The following is a 20,368-nucleotide window of genomic DNA, read 5'->3' as shown; positions in this document are numbered from 1 at the left end:
TCAGAGTTACGTGTAATAAAGAATTAGAGCAATATACTTAGTAGGACTTGCTCTCACAGCTATGATCTTGGAGAGAATCTAAACTCACCTATTTTCTATAAGCTCACTCGTTATGGACCACAAGCATGTTCCTGGGAGAACGTCCCTATCAAAGACACACAGCTTCAGCCTATGTTCAGTCTGCTCCAATCGGCTGATCATCTCCTGCACAAATTTAATATCCTGAGGACAGTAGCAGATGAAAGCATCAAAGCTTTCCGGCACTGATACTGTAGAATGACAAAGAACAGAAAAGTCTATTTAACCTGGTGCAAAGATAATCTAATATCATATAATACAGAAGAACATATATAAACTGAAGCTTGAATGTCTGACCTGTTATTAGAACTTAAATGGGTTTTGCAAGTAAGGCTACTTTCACACTTGCAGCAGAGGATTCCGGCAGGCAGTCCTGTCAAAACTTATGCAAACTGATGGCATTTTATCTTGATTCGTCTGACAAATGCATTGAAATGCCGGATCCGTCTCTCCGGTGTCATCTGGAAAAACCTGACTCGGCATTTATTTTTTTCAATTTTTTTTTTCCATCTGAGCATGCGCAGACCACAAAAACGGATACGTTTTGCCGTCACACTCAAGGCCGGATCCGGCATTAATGCATGTCAAAGGGAAAAAAATGCCGGAATTTTGGACAGAGATAAAACCGCAGCATGCGGCTGTTCTGCAGTAGCTCAAGCGCTAGAATTCGGCACAGAAACTACACACCTCCATCCACTCTAGTAGATGTAGCTGGTTACTACAGTGCTGCAACCTCTAGTCTGTGTAGTTCTGGTACTGACTTCAGAGCAGGACCTGTTGGAGAACAGCTGATTGGTGGGGGATGCAGGGTTTTGATCATATAGTGACGGCCTATCCGATGAATAAAGGCATCACTTGTAAAATACTGGACAACCTCTTTAACCCTTTACTGACTGCCATTGTACATGTACAGCGGGAGTTGGGTCCTTAAAGATGGCGACTAATGTCTGCGATGACGCCAAATCACAGACATTTAACTCCTCATATGCTATAATAAATTGTGACCATGATATCTGAGACAGAATTCTCCAGAAGTATTGAGCTGAAATAGTGAATCTGTAATACATGGCAATGATAATTCATTGCAGTGTAAGGTAGAAGCGATCTGAAGCTCACATATTCAAGCTCCCTATGAGAAAGGAGTGGTGGGAATCACAGCAGACTGAAAGCAGGACAGGTCTTTAAGGGTTTTTATCCCCTCAGTGTAAATGTTTAAATTCAGTGACAGCAAACAGGGATCCTGAATAAACATTATGTAGTAGTGTTCCTAGACCCCATTGACTCATTCAGGATTCAGTGACCTGGATTTTGATCAGAAATCCTCATTGAGTGTGCCTTCACGTGCCTAGAAAACTATCTGCACACGTTGCAGTTCATCCCATGGTAAAAATGTCTCTAAGAATAGAAGAGCCAGTAGATCCTACTGAATGGGTGTAATCCTCATGTGGATCCATGGCACATCACACTGCACATCCTCAGCAGAAATCAGTGTCAATAGAGTTTTTCTGTGGATCCTCTAGAAAATAAGCCTCAGATGTGTGTGAGCATACCCTAACATTCAATGACAATCTGTCGCTATCCTGTCCTGCTGACACAGCCATCAGAAGTGAGAGCTCCAATATGGAGAAAGCCGGGTTCATGTGAGCAGAACATTGACGGTTTCAATTCACTAACAACAATCAGCGATGAGAGCGAGGAATTGAAACATGCAGTATATTATACCTTTGCATAATGTCTATTCATAGAATGATTAACGGATTACCGGTATGTAAAACCAAGAAACCCGTTGAGGAAGTCACATACCTGAGGAATCTGTACCCCCACTGCTGCCCACAGTGTCATCTTGGAGAGGTCGTTTCACTCTATGCTGCTTCTTCAAATATTTCTTACAGTCTGACTCTAAAACATGGAGAAGATAATTAATAATAGACAATTAGACACAAGACTTGACAAGAAAAATGTGTACAGTTTATGCAGACTAGGTTAGCGATTAGGGGAGGACTGCTGCATGTAACTGCAACTGGATCAGCTGGCAACGATCGGTGCCCCGAGCATCGGCCCATAAGTCCCTAACAGACAAACGGTTCCTACGAACAGCAGCTCCACTTTCTGGACACTTCCTCTCTACTCTGTGACCTGTTTTTATAAAAACGTCCCTGATACAGGGCTCCAGATGGCGACCAAAATGGTCGCCAATGCGACTTAGAATTTACAAATGGCGACAAGACTTTTTAGTCTTGTCGCCATTTGCGACTAGACCCGCCGCCGCAGCTCTGCTCAATACAGCGGCGGCACAGGAGATGATCGTTCTCAGCAGCGCAGGAGGAGTCTCTCCCTCCCCCCTGTGCTGCTGCTGCCGCCGCCTCTGCCAATAAGAAGAGACGGGAGGAGGAGGAGGGGCTGTGGCCACTGAGCCACCAATGAAGATAACTGACCTGTAATACAAATACAGGAGGCGGGTGCCGGAATCAAATAGCCGGCACCCGACCTCTATGACAGGGGGCTGCGATCAGCTGCAGTTGAGTTAACCCTTCAGGTGCGGTACCTGAGGGGTTAATTGTAGCTGATCGCAGCCCCCTGTCACAAAGGTCGGGTGCCGGCTATTTGATACCGGCACCCGCCTCCTGTATTTGTATAAGAAACGTTGGTGGCACAGTGCGCCCCCCCCCCCAGTATAAGAAACATTGGTGGCTCAGTGGGAAGTGCCAATAAGGGTTAAAAAATAAAAAAATTATTTACTCACCTCCTCCAGTTGATCCGTAGCTGCCGGTCACCTGTACTTACTTCTTTCTTCAGGACCTGTGGTGACGTCACTGAGCTCATCACATGGCCCATTACCATGGTGATGGATCATGTGATGAGCACAGTGATGTCACCACAGGTCCTGAAGAAAGAAGTAAGTACAGGAAACCGGCAGCTACGGATCAACTGGAGGAGGTGAGTAAATAATTTTTTTATTTTTTAACCCTTATTGGCACTTCCCACTGCGCCACCAATGTTTATTATATTGGGGGGGGGGGGCACACTGCGCCACCAATGTTTATTATATTGGGGTGATGGGGGGGCACACTGCGCCACCAATGTTTATTATATGGGGGGGGCGCACTGCGCCACCAATGTTTATTATATTGGGGTGATGGGGGGGCGCACTGCGCCACCAATGTTTATTATATTGGGGTGATGGGGGGGGCGCACTGCGCCACCAATGTTTATTATATTGGGGTGATGGGGGGGCGCACTGCGCCACCAATGTTTATTATATGGGGGGGGCGCACTGCGCCACCAATGTTTATTATATTGGGGTGATGGGGGGGCACACTGCGCCACCAATGTTTATTTTATGGGGGGGCGCACTGCGCCACCAATGTTTATTATATTGGGGTGTTGGGGGGGCGCACTGCGCCACCAATGTTTATTATATTGACCTTCTACTTAGCAGTCTGTATTCAGAATGCTATTATTTCCCCTTATAACCATGTTATAAGGGAAAATAATAATCATCGGGTCTCCATCCCAATCATCTCCTAGCAACCGTGCGTGAAAATCGCACCGCATCCGCACTTGCTTGCGATTTTCACGCAGCCCCATTAACTTCTATGGGGCCTGCGTTGCGTGAAAAACGCACACCATAGAGCATGCTGCGATTTTCACGCAACGCACAAGTGATGTGTGAAAATCACCGCTCGTGTGCACAGCCCTATAGAAGTGAATGGGTCCGGATTTAGTGCGGGTGCATTCCGGTATTTTGAATGCCTGATCCGGCACTAATACATTCCTATGGGGAAAAATGCTGGATCCGGCATTCAAGCAAATCTTCAGTTTTTTTCGCCGAAGATAAAACCGTAGCATGCTGTGGTTTTATCTTTTGCCTGATCAGTCAAAATGACTGAACTGAAGACGTCCTGATGCATCCTGAACGGATTACTCTCCATTCAGAATGCATGGGGATATGCCCGATCAGTTCTTTTCCGGTATAGAGCCCCTGTGACGGAACTCTATGCCGGAAAAGAAAAACGCTAGTGTGAAAGTACCCTAAAATATTAAGTTTAAATCCCCCCTTTTCCCAATTTTACATATAAAATATATAAACATTAAATAAACATATTACATAGCGCTGCGTCCGAAAAGTCCAAACTATTAAATTATTAAAAAGTATCTCCTATGCGGTGAGCATTCGCCATTTTTTAGTCACCTTGTCACCCCAAAAAATAGCATAGGACTGTTCTATTATGGGCCGAACGTTTCATAAAATGCTAAATGCACGCGGCTTTTTTTGGTGTTTTTTTTTTTTTTTTGCGCGGTATTGAGTATCGCAATACTTTTTTTATGGTGACGAAAGCGAATCAAAATTTTGGTTTCAAAACAACCCTACGCCGATCTGATCAGCGTAGCGTTGTCACGATAGCAAAATTTTGATTCAGTTTCGATTTGGCGACTAAAAATTTGATTTGGCTCCTAAATTTTTCAGTTCAGGAGCCAATGGCTACTAGGTATTTTTTTTAGTCTGGAGCACTGTGATACGAGTCTATGTTTTGTCACAGTTGTGGAAATCAAGACACAGAAGCAACAGAAACTTATTAGAAATAACGACCATTACAACAGTTACTCTCCCCCCCCCCCCCTTCCAAGGGTCTCTCAGCGTTACATTTGACACGCATGTTTGAAGAGTGACACCGAACATGCCACTATACGTACAGCTGGCGAAATAAAAAAATTGTGACGTGTTCAATACTTAACCACTTCCAGACCGGGCCACTAGCCCCCTTCCTGACCAGGCCTAATTTTGCTAATCTGATATGTGTCACTTTATGTGGTAATAGCTTTGGAACGCTTTTACTTATCCAAGCCATTCTGACATTTTCTCGTGACACATTGTACTTCATGATAGTCATACATTTGAGTCAATAAATTTCACCTTTATTTATGAAAAAAATCCCAAATTTACACATTTTGAACAATTCGCCATTTTCTAAATTTCTATTTCTCTGCTTTTAAAACAAAAAGCAATACCGCCTAAAATATTTATTACTTAACATTCCCCATATGTCTACTTTATGTTGGCATCATTTTGTAAATGTCATTTTATTTTTTTAGGACGTTAGAAGGCTTAGAAGCAATTCTTAAAATTTTTAAGAAAATTGCCAAAACCCACATTTTAAAAAGGACCAGTTGAGGTCTGAAGTCACTTTGTGGGGCTTACATAGTCGATACCCCCATAAATGACCCCATTGTAGAAACTAGTTACACCCTCAAGTTACTTAAAACTGATTTTACAAACTTTGTTAACCCTTTAGGTGTTCCACAAGAATGAAAGGAAAATGGAGATCAAATTTTTAAATTTCACTTTTTTGGCAGATTTTCAATTTTAATAAAAAAAATTCTTTAACACATTGAGGGTTAATAGCCAAACAAAAAAAAACCTCAATATTTATTACCCTGATTCTGCAGTTTACAGAAACACCCCACATGTGATCGTAAACTGATGTAAGGGCACACGGCAGGGCGCAGAAGAAAAGGAGCGCCACGTGGTTTTTAGAAGGCAGATTTTGCTGGACTGGTTTTTAGACACCACGTCCCATTTGAAGCCCCTCTGATGCACCCTTACAGTAGAAACTCCCAAAAAGTGACCCCATTTTGGAAACTAGGGGATAAGGTGCAAGTTTTATTGGTATTTTTTTGGGGTACATATGATTTTTTGATCATTCATTATAACACTTTATGGGGCAAGTTGACCAAAAAAAAAATTGGTTGTTTAAAGGGCTTCTGTCACCCCCCAACTTTTTGACTTATTATATTTGTTAATGTAAGCAGATTCCATATATGTCCCTCTTACCTCGGGCTGTGCAGTAATTACAGTAAAAAACATACTTTTATTATATGTAAATTTCTTCACTACCAGCAAATTGGACGGACTTGCTGGTAGCCGCCGCATCCTCCGTTTGAAAAAACGCCCCCTTCTCCACTTGATTGACAGGGCCAGCGAGCGCTCTCCCCTTCTTGCTGGCCCTGCCTGCAGCCTTTAAATCCCGCGCCATACCGGTCGTCATTCGGCGCAGGCGCTCTAAAAGGACGGCCGCTCCTTCCTCAGTGCGCCTGCGCCGATGACGTCAGCCCTACACCCGGAAGAGAAGACCTCTCTTCCGGGTGTAGGGCTGACGTCATCGGTGCAGGCGCACTGAGGAAGGACCGGCCGTCCTTTTAGAGCGCCTGCGCCGAATGACGACCGGTACGGCGCAGGCGCGGGATTTGAGGCTGCAGGCAGAGCCAGCGAGAAGGGGAGAGCGCTCGCTGGCCCTGTCAATCAAGTGGAGAAGGGGGCGTTTTTTCAAACAGAGGATGCCGCGGCTACCAGCAAGTCCGTCCAATTTGCTGGTAGTGAAGAAATTTACATATAATAAAAGTATGTTTTTTACTGTAAATACTGCACAGCCCGAGGTAAGAGGGGCATATATGGAATCTGCTTACATTAACAAATATAATAAGTCAAAAACTGAAAATTGGGGGGTGTCACGACCATGGTCATGGTAGTGACTCCCCCGAAAAGCAGTTGCCTGCGGTCTGGTCTTATTGTTCAACCACTGGTGAGTGCTGTTAATATGTTGCCTCACGTGTGGTTGCCGCTGGCAACATGATGTTTTGGCAGTATAGCGGCCTGAGCGGTTGCTAGGCAGCTTGCTGTCAAGTGCATGCGGTTGCACCTGGCTTGGTGTCTTTGTAGGTGTGCCTTTTGTTTGTATGGTGTGCACGGGGTTTATTATGTTTGTATGCACTGTGACACCTCCCTTCACTTGCGGTTGTCTGCGGCAACGTGTAGTCTTGTGTGCAGGTGGTGGCAGTGTCTCGGCCTGCTGGCTGTTCCCCAGGACATGGTTGCCACGCATGCCGTTGCCGGCGGTAACAGGTGTGTGTCGTTTATGTGCTTTTCCCTTTAAGTGGCTTCACTACCTTGCCTGGTGTAGGAAGGGTTAACTCCCTTCCTTGTGTGTGAGCACTGGGTGTGTCTGTGTGTGGGTGTGGCCACTTGGGCTATTTAGCTCCTGCTGGATGCCAGACTCTGAGGGGTACTTCAGCCATGGTTGCTGGAGTCATCCTCCTGGTTATATACCATCTGCCAGTGAGGGCCACCCTTGCGGTCATAAATCCTATGTATGATGTCAAGTTGATGTGTTTTCCTTTCCGTGTTTATTACAGCTATTGATGTCCTGGTTACCTGTGTGTTTTGTGGTGTGCTGTCTCCATGGAGTTTGTGTGGACAGCAATACTGGTGCATGGGTTCCAGTCAGCAAGGCTGTGGCAGGTAGGTTTGGAACTAGAATAAGGTATCTGTGGATCACTACAGCTGGGTAATGGATTCAAGGTGCTCTTGGTTTATGTGACCCACCCAGTCACTGAAAAAGTTGCAAAAAATACTAAGGTTAAACTAGGCACTCAATATGGGGTAAATTGATCAAACTATTTATTTAAGGGAAGATTCCCACAATAGCAATAGAATATACCAATAAAATAATGTAATATAAAATACCATAAAATCACTTAAATTCACGTGAACAAAAACACTGATCAAATAGCAGCAATGGTAGTCATATACTTTAGGATAGCGATGCGGCTTAGATTTTAAATACTGCCACCATTATTCCAGTCTGGAAGAAGTCATGATTCCATATATTTGTGAAAAGTCTTATGAACACTCGCCGGTCTTAAATCGGTAGTCACAAAGTGCAATTGTGCACAACGGTGGCGTCCCACCTAATTGAGCAACTGTGTTGCTTTGTTTTCCCTGGCCGGTATGTCCTTATCCTACGTCCGGACCTAAAGAGATGCGCTGTGGGCACGATGTCACCTGGATATCCACTCACGAAACTGGGTTTGTGGCTTTTTGTGCAGGGATTCCTCCGGTGTTCGTCGCTCTCAATCACAGCTGTTCGGTTTCGGAAGTCCAGGGGAGCTACTGTTCCAGCATGCCGGTACAAGGTATTTAACCATACGCGTTTCGGGGTTCTCTGAATGACCCCTTCCCACTGAGGAAGGGGTCATTCAGAGAACCCCGAAACGCGTATGGTTAAATACCTTGTACCGGCATGCTGGAACAGTAGCTCCCCTGGACTTCCGAAACCGAACAGCTGTGATTGAGAGCGACGAACACCGGAGGAATCCCTGCACAAAAAGCCACAAACACAGTTTCGCGAGTGGATATCCAGGTGACATCGTGCCCACAGCGCATCTCTTTAGGTCCGGACGTAGGATAAGGACATACCGGCCAGGGAAAACAAAGCAACACAGTTGCTCAATTAGGTGGGACGCCACCGTTGTGCACAATTGCACTTTGTGACTACCGATTTAAGACCGGCGAGTGTTCATAAGACTTTTCACAAATATATGGAATCACGACTTCTTCCAGACTGGAATAATGGTGGCAGTATTTAAAATCTAAGCCGCATCGCTATCTTAAAGTATATGACTACCATTGCTGCTATTTGATCAGTGTTTTTGTTCACGTGAATTTAAGTGATTTTATGGTATTTTATATTACATTATTTTATTGGTATATTCTATTGCTATTGTGGGAATCTTCCCTTAAATAAATAGTTTGATCAATTTACCCCATATTGAGTGCCTGGTTTAACCTTAGTAGGTTATGAACTAGTGTTGTTCACCTGCCATATCCATATGTCTGTACGTGTTTCCCCTTCCTTGCAGCTTGGCCAGTGAGACTCCTGTTCCTCCGTGTCTGGGAGGAACAGGTAGTCTTACCCTGCTCCTAGTTCAGGGCCACCCTGAGGGTTAGTAGGGACCCCAAGGTTTACGGTGTATGAGCCCTCCCACCATCAGGGTGGGCTCATACGGCTAGGAGTCAGGGTCAGTATTAGGGACGCGATAGGAGGTGACCTGCTCCCTGATCCTGTGGTCCTGGCCGAGCAGCGACCTAACATCTTCTGGCATCGCACGGCTGAGGGTTTCTCCCATCCTCAGCCGTGACAGGGGGTGACAGAAGCCCTTTAAGGACAGTTTTTATTTATTTATTTTTACAGGGTTCACCTGAGGGGTTAGCTCATGAGACAGTTTTATAGAGCAGATCGTTACGGACGTGGCGATGTATACTTTTTCTTATTTATTTAGGTGTTGCACAATAATAGTATTTGAAACAATTTTTTTTTTGCGATTTTCTTATGAAGGGGCTCATTTTTTGCGGGATGAGGTGACCGTTTTATTGGTACCATTTTGTGGGACATATGCCTTTTTAATCACTTGGTGTTACACTTTTTGTGATGTAAGCTGACAAAAATGGCTTTTTTATATACAGTTTTTTTTATTTTTATGGTGTTTATCGGACTGGGTGGCTCATGTGATATATTTATAGAGCCGACCGTCACGGACACGGCAATACCAAATATGTCAAATTTTTTTTTTTTTTATTCCTTACTTGGGGAATTATTTTTTTTACATGTGAAACCTTTTTTTTTTTATTTTACACTTATGTCCCCCATAAGGTCATACAAGACCTCTGGGGGACATTTAACTTCACTTTTTTTCCCCCCACTATTGATTTTCTATTTTTAACTATGTCAGCCCCAGTTACAGGGGAAATACACTAGGGATCGACAGATTATTGGTTTTACCGATATTATCGGCCGATATTCAGGATTTTGAACGTTATCGGCATCTATTTTGCCGATATAGCGATAACGTATTGGGAACACAGAACGCGCTGCTCTCAGTGTTCCCTCAGCAGCACAGGGGAGAAGGAAGCAGTGTCTCCTCCCCCTGTGCTGCTGCTGCTGCCAATGAGAGGAGAGAAAAGACAAAATAAGGGGAGGGGCTGTGGCCACCGCTCCACCAATGAAGATAAGTCTTTCATTAATTCATATACAGGAGGCGGGAGCTGGCTGCAGAATCACATAGCCGGCTCCCGACCTCTATGAGCAATAGCTGCGGTCCGCGGTAGTTAACCCCTTAGGTGCCGCGGATCGCAGCTAACGCTCATAGAGGTCGGGAGCCGGCTATGTGATTCAACTCCCGCCTCCTGTATATGAATGATTGAGAGACTTATCTTCATTGGTGGCGCAGTGCGCCCCCCACCCCAATAGTAAAAACATTGGTTCCACAGTGCGCCCCCCCACCCAGTATTAATCATTGGTGGCAGTGGCCACAGGGTCCCCTCTCCCCTCCGATCGGAGCCCCCTGGGGCTCCGATCAGTTACCATGGCAGCCAGGACGCTATTGAAGCCCTGGCTGCCATGTTCAGCTCCCTGCTGCTGTGTGCACAAAGCACAGAGCAGCAGGGACAGTGTGAGCTCCTATGGGGTGAATAGGACAAGGGTTCTAGTCCCTAAGGGGGCTAAAAGTTAGTAAAAAAACAAAAAAATTAAGTATAAATGAAAAAGATTTCTCAAAAATGAAAATTCCCAGAATATCGGTATAAATTATCGGCTATCGGCCTGAAAGTTTACAAATTATCGGGATCGGCCCTAAAAAAAAATCAATATTGGTCTATCCCTAAAATACACCCCCTAGAGAGGCTGTACAGCACTATACTGCGCTGTATAGCCTCAGTGCAGGGCTGATCGAAGTCTATAGAAGACCCGACAACTCCTGCACTCTCCCTGCCCCGGCGGTCACATGACCGCCATGCCGAAACAGGAAGCGTAAAACGCTTCCTGCTCTGTATACACAGCGCTCAGTGAGCACTGTGTATACAGCGATGTAGAAGGCAGGGACACCTGGAAACTGTCCCTGCCTTCTCCCTGGGTTGCCCTGCTGTCACTGACAGCAGGCAACCCGCTCGGCAGCTGCACAATTAGCGTGCAGCTGCGATCTCTGAATGGACGTTCAGAAACGTCCATTCAGAGATAGAGAACCACCTCCCGGATGTTTATAGTCAACGGGCGGTGGTTGAATAAATATATTTCTAAAGGTGCTATTGACAAGAAATTCTCACGAGAGGTCAGTAACCACCCATCCAATCCACACAGGCAAAGAAATCAAACCATAGATGTCCATAAATTAAGTTATATGTAACAATGAGAAATGACACAGGGAAAAAGTACTGACCACGCTTTCTGAAATGTATTTAACACTTCATACAAAAGGCGATAACAGCTTCAAGACGTTGCATGTATTGCTCAGCTGCGATTTGGGCCTATTCTTCCACACAAACACTCTTCAAATCCTAAAGGTTCCATGGGCTCCTTCTGTGAACTCTGAGCTTTAGTTCTTTCCATAGATTTTCTATTGGATTCACGTCAGGTGATTGGCTGGGCCATTCTAGCTGCTTTAGGGTACTTTCACACTAGCGTTGCTTGAAATCCGACAGGCAGTTTCATTGCCGGAACTGCCTGCTGGACCCGGCAAACAGGATGCGAACTGATAACCTTTTTTTCTGGATCCGGTGAAATACCGGATCCGTCTCATCCGGAATAACGGATCGGATATTTAAAATTTTTTCAAAGATCAAAAGCAAAACCCGCTCTATATCCCGGCGCATGCGCAGACCGGAAAACCGGATTCGGCAATTTCCCGAACACTTGGTTCCTGGATATGGCATTAATACATCTCTATGGAAATTAATGCCAGAGTGCGGCATTGTTCCGGGACTTTGCCAGAAGAAATACTGCAGCAAGCTGCAGTATTTTGTCTGGTGAAATACCGTACAAGGGATGGAACGGAAGACATCCTGATGCATACTGAACGGATTGCTTTCCATTCAGAATGTATTAGGACAAAACTGATGCATTTTTTCCCGGTATTGAGACCCTTTACCGGATTTCAATACCGGAAAAGAATAACGCTAGTGTGAAAGTACCCTTATTTTTTTTTTTCTCTGAATTTCTCAATTATATGAAGTTTGCCAGTGCCGTATGCCGAAAAACAGCCCCGCACCGTGATGTTCCAACCTCCAAACTTCACTGTTGGTATAGTGTTTTTGGGGCGATATGCAGTGCCTTTTGGACTTCAAACATGGTGTGTATTATGGCATCCAAAGAGTTCAATTTTGGTCTCATCTGACCAGACTATATTCTCCCAGTGCACACTTTACTAGCGCTTGAGCATGAGTCTTGCGTGGTGAGCGTGCATACAGGACATGGAGGCATTACTTGTACCTGCTGATTGCAGGTCTTTCTGTAGCTCTCTACAGGTGGTCCTTGGCTCTTGGACATCTCTAATGATAATTATTTTCTCAAACCTTGCATCTGGTCGTATCCAGTGTATGGTGAAATTATGTTCTTTCCACTTACAGATTATGGCCCCAACAGTGCTCACTGGAACCTTCAGTAGTTAAGAAATTTTTCTGTAACCAATGCCATCAGTATAAGGCTGAGATGTTTCTTGTGTGGCACCTTGGTAATGAGACACCTTTTTATGGCCATCACTTGAACCAGCTGACAACTTTTCAGTAAGTGTCGGGATTGCTTTTGAATTACTGATAGATTTCAGCTGGTGTCATGACTTTCCATGGCTTTTTGCACCTCTCTTCATGTATTCAATACTTTTTCCCAGTGTCATTTCTGATGCTAGGGAGGCTCGTCCCTGTCACCGCTTGTATGCTTGCCACTGACTACCATTATAACAATAACTACACTGTGTAATACACCGAATTTTTTGCTCCATAAGGCCTCATGCACACGACTGCATGCAGTGTCATGACATAGTGCGCACTCTGACCCGATGTTCTGCAATGTCAGGTCAGAGTGCAGCGCGGCACCTGGAGAAGACCAGGGAGCGGCGAGTGCAGGAAAATCTGCTGGGTCTCCCAATTGGCAACTCTGTCTGGAGCAGAAGTAAGTTCTTTTAATTATTTTGTGTCTGATCTAGGGTTGCACCGGGTATTGAACGATCAATACTTTTAGACCTGGATCAAGTCGATACCGGGTTTTACCATTTTCTGAAACTAGGCTGTGCTACTGCGCAGCCTAGTATCAGTTAGAGAACATGGCACACGCCCTTCTCAGCAGCACAGTGGAGAAGGAGGGAGTCTCTCCCTCCCTCCCCACTGTGCCGCTGCCACCAATGAGAAGAGAGAGGGGAGGAGGAGTGGAAGGGCTGCGCCACCAATGAAGATAATTAACCTGTTAATACAAATGCAGGTACAGGTGCCGCACCTGAGGGGTTAATTGACGGGGATTGCAGCACCTACCTTGTCATAGAGGCCGGGTATGTGATACCGCCAGCACCCGGATCCTACATTTGTATTAAAAGGTTAATTATTTTCATTGGTGGTGCAGTGCTCCACCCCCCCAGTATTATAAATTATAATCATTGGCGGTGCAGTGGGCCCCCCCCCCCGAGTATTATAGTGATTGGTAGCAGTGGCCACAGGTAGCAGTGGCAGCTTCCGATCGGAGCCTCAGCAGTGAAATTGCGGGGCTCAGATTGGTTGCCATGGCAGCCAGGACGCTACTGAAGCCCTGACAATCTCCCTGCTGCTGTGTGCACAAGGCACAGGGCAGCAGGGACAGTGTAAAGTCCTATTCACCCTAATAGATCTCTAGGGTGAATAGGACAAGGGATTAAAAGATCCCAGGTTCTAGCCCCTTAAGGGGGCTAATAGTTATTAAATAAAATGTAGTCCAAAATATTAAAAATATCTCCTATACGGTGAACGCCGTAACAAAAAAAAGAATATAAAAACCACGCAATTCGCCATTTTTTTTTAGTCACCTTGTCCCCCCAACAAATGGGATAGGACTGTTCTATTATGGGCCGGACGTTCCATAAAATGTGGAATGCACGCAGCTTTTTTGTGGTTTTATTTTTTTTCATCGCAATACTTTTTCATGGTATCGAAATCAAATCAAAATTTTGGTATCCCTAGTCTGATGACAAATTTTCTTCTTCTCTATTTTCCTCCTCTAAATCCTAGGTGAGTCTTAAAGATCGAAAAATACAGTACATTGTTTACAGACATATGCCACATATACACTCTTACTATATGCCGAGCTAACAGAAGTCTATGGCAAATTACATGTTTACATAAGAAAATGCTGTCAAAGTGCACAACTGTAACGTGTATAGCAGGAGTCATCAACGTCCAGCAGTCTAGCTGCTGTGAAACTACAACTCCCAGTATCTTCCATTCACTTGTATGGAAGTTCTGAGTACAACCACGCAAGTGTGCATCCTGGGAGTTGTAGTTTTGACCGCAACTGGAGTGCTTCCGTGAAGTGCCATTCCGCAGAAATATAGAACTTGTTCTATCTTTTTGCGGAACAGACGGTTCGCGGACCCCATTCAAGTGAATGGGTCCGTGATCAGCATGCGGCTGGCCCACGGTCGTTGCCTGTGCACTGCAATTTGCGGTCCGCAGCACGGGCCCGGCCAGCACACGGTCGTGTGTGAAAGGTCCAAGGATGAATAATATATCAGAGTCAACCAAAAACATAATGCAGAACTGAAAAAAATGAACATTCACCAACAAGACAATTCACAACCTACCTATTAAAGGCGCAATGTCTGTAAGAATATCATGCCTCTCCATTTTTTTCAACAGTTCCAGGAGTCGCCCGACAGTCGGCTGTGAACCCTTTTTCTCCCAGTCTTCCAGGACAGCAAGAGTGGGGTTGGGAACTCTTTCAAAATTCCTGATCTCCAAATAGTCATAGTCTATCTCTTCTGCCAGAAGCGTCCATCCTGCAGCCACCACAGTGTCAGGGTTCAGATACAGAGACAGCCGGTGCCTGGTATTATAATTTAATGCCACCAGGGGAATGGAGGACATGGCCGCCTCATCCAAACTTGACTCACAAGCCATGGTTCTGCAGTGCTAGTAGACCACCACTGTGCACACAATCTTTGACATTGGGTCCAAGATTTAGAAGCCTTTCATTTCTTAGAATATTTAAAAAAATGAAAAAAAATTCTATAAGTTAATAAATCCAAAATAAAAATACCATCTATATTCTCAATTCTCGCTCTGCCTAGTCATGCCCCTGGCACCTCAGTCTGGGCCTCCTCCTCTATATGCCAAAGCAGAACACTGGTCTGTAAGGGCTCACGCACATGGCCATCTGCAAAACACGGATACCGGCCGTGTGCGTTTCACACATAAATAGGACATGATCTCTATTTTTGCGGAGTAGCAGAACGGACATACAGTGAAGTGAATGGGTCACATAAAACGACTGATTGTCAGCAGCGTAAAAGGGGATCTGCTGCTGGCACTCCAACAACGAATCTGTATGGAGATGAAGTCAATGGTTAGTGCTGTGTAGTTCCAGCTGAGTGGCGGGGGTGCAGGGTCAGACTGACGCTCCCTAAGATGCACATTTTTCTCCCCATTATGAAAGCACTCACTAGTACACATCAGGGACGGGGAGCGGTGAATATAGCGTTACTTGTGCTGGCTGTACTCACCGCTCTAGTCTTTTTCTGACGGCACCATGCTGTCGCACAGCGTGAGACATCAGGTCACAGTGCAACGAGGCATCAGGGAGCGGTGAGTGCAGGACGGGCACTGGATCTGGAGAGGCAGCGCCGTGCACAGCAGGAGAGGCAAGTTAATACATTTTGTGCGTCATTGGGGGTCTTATGAGGAATGGGGGTCTGATCTGAGGTCTAAAGAAAGATATTTTTTCGTCTTATTTTCCTCCTCAAAAACGCTAGATGCGTCTTATGGTGCAGGATCTGTCTCTATAGACTGCGGAGACGGTATTTGTGCGGGCATTACATGCAATTTGTACCTCTAGGGCTACATGTGAACGACTGTTTTCTATGCAGGGGAGGAAGGGGCTAACAGGAGCTAACTGCAATGCATCCTGGGAGATACAGGTGCTTGATTGTTTCATGTGAGCTGCTGCCCACCAACAGAAAGGGAAGAAAGTTCTCCACATAAGTGGGTAAAAGAAAAGAATTTTAAATTTGTGGGATAACCCCTTATTATTCACCAGATTCCAGACACAGTTTGGCGCTGGCTTTACCTCATGCACTGCTTATTATAAACTACAGCAGACTCCCTTCATCCTAATCTCTACTACACCGACAGTAAACTACCCCAGCATCTCATTATATGAATAAGACTGGGTTCACATAATGTTTTTGCCATCCGTTTACCATTTATGTTGGGGGGGAAAAATTGAAAAATAAAAAAAGCGTAGCACACCACACTTTTCTATCCTGCAGATGGTAAAGTCCTTTTTTCTTTTTTTACAATTTCACTCTGTTGTGAACGGATGCCACTGCATGTCATCAGTCTCAGGCATCCGTTTAATGTATACGTTTTTGTATGTGTTAATCGGATGGCAAAAACGTGATGTGAACCCGGCCTAATATACCTTCCCGAGCAGGCAGAACACGATAACGCCAGCCCTGTACATTCACTAGTACAGCAGTGGCTCCTGGTGACATCACTGGAGGGATATATCATATTTCCTAACATACTGTATAGATCTGTTACAACTTGAACTGGCGCTCAGCACGGTCCCCATATTTGAGGGATAGAAATAAGAACAATAGAATATGCTGACAGATATGCAGGATAACAGGCCGAACTGGATGGACAAAAAGTCTTTTTTCGGCCTAAGGCCTCTTTCACACTTGCGTTGTCCGGATCCGTCGTGTACTCCATTTGCCGGAGGTGCCCGCCGGATCTGGAAAAACGCAAAGCATTTGAAGACTGATCCGTCTTCAAGATGCGTTCAGTGTTACTATGGCAGCCAGGACGCTATTAAAGTCCTGGTTGCCATAGTAGTAGTGGGGAGCAGTATACTTAGTCCGTGCGGCTCCCGGGGCGCTCCAGAATGACGTCAGAGCGCCCCATGCGCATGGATGACGTGATCCATGTGATCACATCATCCATGCGCGTGGGGCGCCCTGACGTCACTCTGAAGCGCCCCGGGAGCCGCACGGACGGTAAGTATACTGCTCCCCCGCTCCTCACTACACTTTACCATGGCAAACAGGACTTTAGCGTCCTGGGAGCCATGGTAACCATTCAGAAAAAGCTAAACGTCGGATCCGGTAATGCGCCAAAACGACATTTAGCTTAAGGCCGGATCCGGATAAATGCCTTTCAATGGGCATTAATTCCGGATCCGGCCTTCCGGCAAGTGTTCAGGATTTTTGGCCGGAGCAAAAAGCGCAGCATGCTGCGGTATTTTCTCCGGCCAAAAAATGTTCCGGTCCGGAACTGAAGACATCCTGATGCATCCTGAACGGATTTCTCTCCATTCAGAATGCATTAGGATAAAACTGATCAGGATTCTTCCGGCATAGAGCCCCGGCGACGGAACTCTATGCCGGAACACAACAACGCAAGTGTGAAAGAGCCCTTATATACTATGTTACTATATGGGGGCTGTATAATCTCTGAGGTATTTCTACCATTGTAATAAAATATGAGCCACCGTGTAAGAATAGCTAATCATTGAGGAAGCCCCGCGTCACTGTGCACATACAGCTGAGAACACAGATAACCGATCCCATCACCTGCCCGATACTGTGCCGCCATAACGCGAGGAGACTGCACTAATGTGATGGTTTACACACTGAACCAAACAATACGATTGTTGCACAGTTACTTTTCAGCACAAAAAAGTGGCGGCGATCTACAATAAAAGGGGTATTCCGGTTGTAACAAGTTATCCAGTATCCACTCTAACTCCAGACGCACAATAAAAATACTACACGATTGTGATGAAAACATTGAAAAGCCTGGCGTCTCCATGATTTTACTCGAGCCTGGGACTCTGAAGGACAGCAGATCTCCATCATTTATATAATATGGCCGTTCGAAACGCGCAGGTTTTATTAATTTTTTTTAAACCTTCACTATGCGGTAATTGATGTTTTAACAAGTCTGAAATAAAGCCCCACATTTTTTTTTATCAATCGGGGTAGAAGTGCTGGATACCTCTTCTTGTCCGATGCCGGCTCGGAGTGAAACGTGCTGTACCCTGCATACGCCCGGGATTCGTGGTTAATCACATCTGCAAGGTGTCGGGTGGGATAAGGAGCCCTTTGCCTTTGTTAATATTATGGTTCGCCAGCAGATCACAAGATCCTTGAAATCAACGTTGCTTAGGAACACACAGGGGTTGTCTAATCTATAGGATCTGTCAGCGGGATACTTGTTCAGGTGTGCCCCATGACCCCCTCCATATACATGCACACAACATGTGAAGAGGGGAGAAAGTCACTGGCAGAGACATCTGTCAGCAGCTTATCTCCCAGAAAATGAAAAGATTGAGCAGGTTGTAATCAATCAGCCCAATCCTTAAAGGAGCTTTCCAGCCTAGAACCCGACAACCCTAATGGACGTAAAACTTGTGCCCAATGTTGACAGAAAGTTTTTTAACACAAATGTCCACAGTCCCAATATTCCCTCCCCACTAGACAGGAAGTAGATTGGTCCCCATGACTGCTGCAGCCAGTTACTGGCCTCAGCAGGGAGCGGTCATGTGTTCTATAATGTCACTGCTACTGCTCTGTGGGCTGTAACAGCTGATAATATACACGTGTAGGTCATGTTATATGAGTGATCAAAAATGTCCGATCATTCGCCAAAGCCTACAGAGTGGAAAATGTGTGACCATCTCTCTGATCTGACAGTTCTGGGTGGCATTCTGATGGCTCGCATCCGGACCATACTACTCTGACATGTATGGGCAGTTTTCAGGCAGATGATGGCAGATAGGTGGCATCACCTTGGCTTCAGCTAATATGTCATAGGATGAGGGGTAGAACATTACACAACTTCCTGGTAGACGCCAGTAATGCTCATCTCACCGGGTAGAGCTTCATTGGATCCTGACGCCCAGTTACATTCGCTCCCCTATAAGACGCACTACCCATACATCACAGTGCCCTGTGCCCACACAGTCCGGGCACCGCTCAGCCCTCACTCACACAGTGACTCCCCGGCTGCACTCACACTCGGCAGTCTCACACAGTGATTGCCTGCGCTCACACTCGGCAGTCTCACACAGTGACTCCCCGGCTGCACTCACACTCGGCAGTCTCACACAGTGACTCCCCGGCTGCGCTCACACTCGGCAGTCTCACACGGTGACTCCCCGGCTGCGCTCACACTCGGCAGTCTCACACAGCGACTCCCCGGCTGCGCTCACACTCGGCAGTCTCACACAGCGACTCCCCGGCTGCTCTCACACTCGGCAGTCTCACACAGTGATTGCCTGCACTCACACTCGGCAGTCTCACACAGCGACTCCCCGGCTGCACTCACACTCGGCTGCGCTCACACTCACCTCTCTGGACAGCAGTCTCGCAATCACTGACTCTCTACCCTCGAGCACGAAACTAAAACTAACTAGACAGGGACTCGCCCACTGCCTGCCACGGGGGAGGACAAGGTGTTTTTTATGTAAAAAGTGATTAAAATTAAGGCGTAAGCTGATTAGTGAAACTCCAGTGTGTATTGCAATTCGTGTGTTCTGCGGACACCCGTTGCTCAGTTAAGTAGGATTTGTCGTTCCGTGACTTTTTGTGCCTCCCCCCTCCCCTCAGTAACATGGACTGTGCTCAGACGCAGGAACTAGTGAGAAAGTTTGTGGGAAGTGAAGCCCGCGGATTCCTGTCACTGCGGAGGGGGCGGGTATTACTACTACACCACAGCCTGACGTGCGGGGCCAGGTAGCACTGCAGTCACAGCACCATTGTGTACATACAGGGCTGCACTACTGCATATACACATATGACGTGACTATGGCACCTGTGGGTATAGACGCTGTGCACACACTAGCCAAGGGACTTATTGACAAAAAAATAACGCACCAAGAAGGGGATGTTAGAAGCCAATGAAACTTTCTGTGTGTGAATGGAATGATACAGGTGCATCTCAATAAATTACAATATCATTGAAAAGTACATTATTTTAAGTAATTGAATTCAAAAAGTGAACCTCATATTCTATACATTTATTACACACGCGTATTTTTCCGTTCACATAGCCGTATGAGGGCTTGTTTTTTGTGACACAAATTGCACTTTCTAATGCCACCATGTAATATTGCATACGATGTACTGGGGAGCTGGAAGAGAATTCCAAATGGGGTGAAATTGGGAAAGAAAAACGAGATTCCGCAACAGTTTTATGGATTGTTTTTACGGCGTTCACTGGGATTGATAATATAGAAGAGCAAAGAGGAAGAACAAGTCTCTTATCTGGACTTTAGTAAGGCTTTTGATACTGTCCCACATAGAAGGCTTATCAATAAATTGCAGTCTTTGGGCTTGGACTCCCATATTGTTGAATGGATTAGGCAGTGGCTGAGGGACAGGCAACAGAGGGTTGTAGTCAATGAAGTATATTCAGACCAAGGTCTTGTTACCAGTGGGGTAC

At 45.7% G+C, this 20,368-nt stretch overlaps 1 protein-coding gene across 2 annotated transcripts in view; it reads right to left on the bottom strand.

Annotated features, from left to right (window-relative positions):
* Positions 1-19,337, bottom strand: part of MYD88 (MYD88 innate immune signal transduction adaptor) — a 33,109-nt gene extending 13,772 nt beyond the window's left edge. Inside the window, exons 1-4 of one of the 2 annotated variants that reach the window (XM_040433775.1) lie at positions 19,274-19,337; positions 14,509-14,910; positions 1,882-1,977; positions 89-269 (exon numbers count right to left, since the gene is read on the bottom strand). In XM_040433775.1, coding sequence (XP_040289709.1) covers positions 89-269; positions 1,882-1,977; positions 14,509-14,824 — 593 coding nt within the window. In that variant the 5' untranslated portion in view covers positions 14,825-14,910; positions 19,274-19,337. The remainder of the gene's footprint in view (positions 1-88; positions 270-1,881; positions 1,978-14,508; positions 14,911-19,273) is intronic. The other variant, XM_040433776.1, reaches the window with a different exon arrangement.
* Positions 19,338-20,368: the final 1,031 nt, after the last annotated feature.

The sequence above is a fragment of the Bufo bufo genome, chromosome 5 (genome assembly GCF_905171765.1).
Source record: "Bufo bufo chromosome 5, aBufBuf1.1, whole genome shotgun sequence".
Taxonomy (NCBI): Eukaryota; Metazoa; Chordata; class Amphibia; order Anura; family Bufonidae; genus Bufo; species Bufo bufo.
Note: the sequence above shows the minus strand (reverse complement) of the source record. Positions and strands in the feature narration are given on the sequence as shown.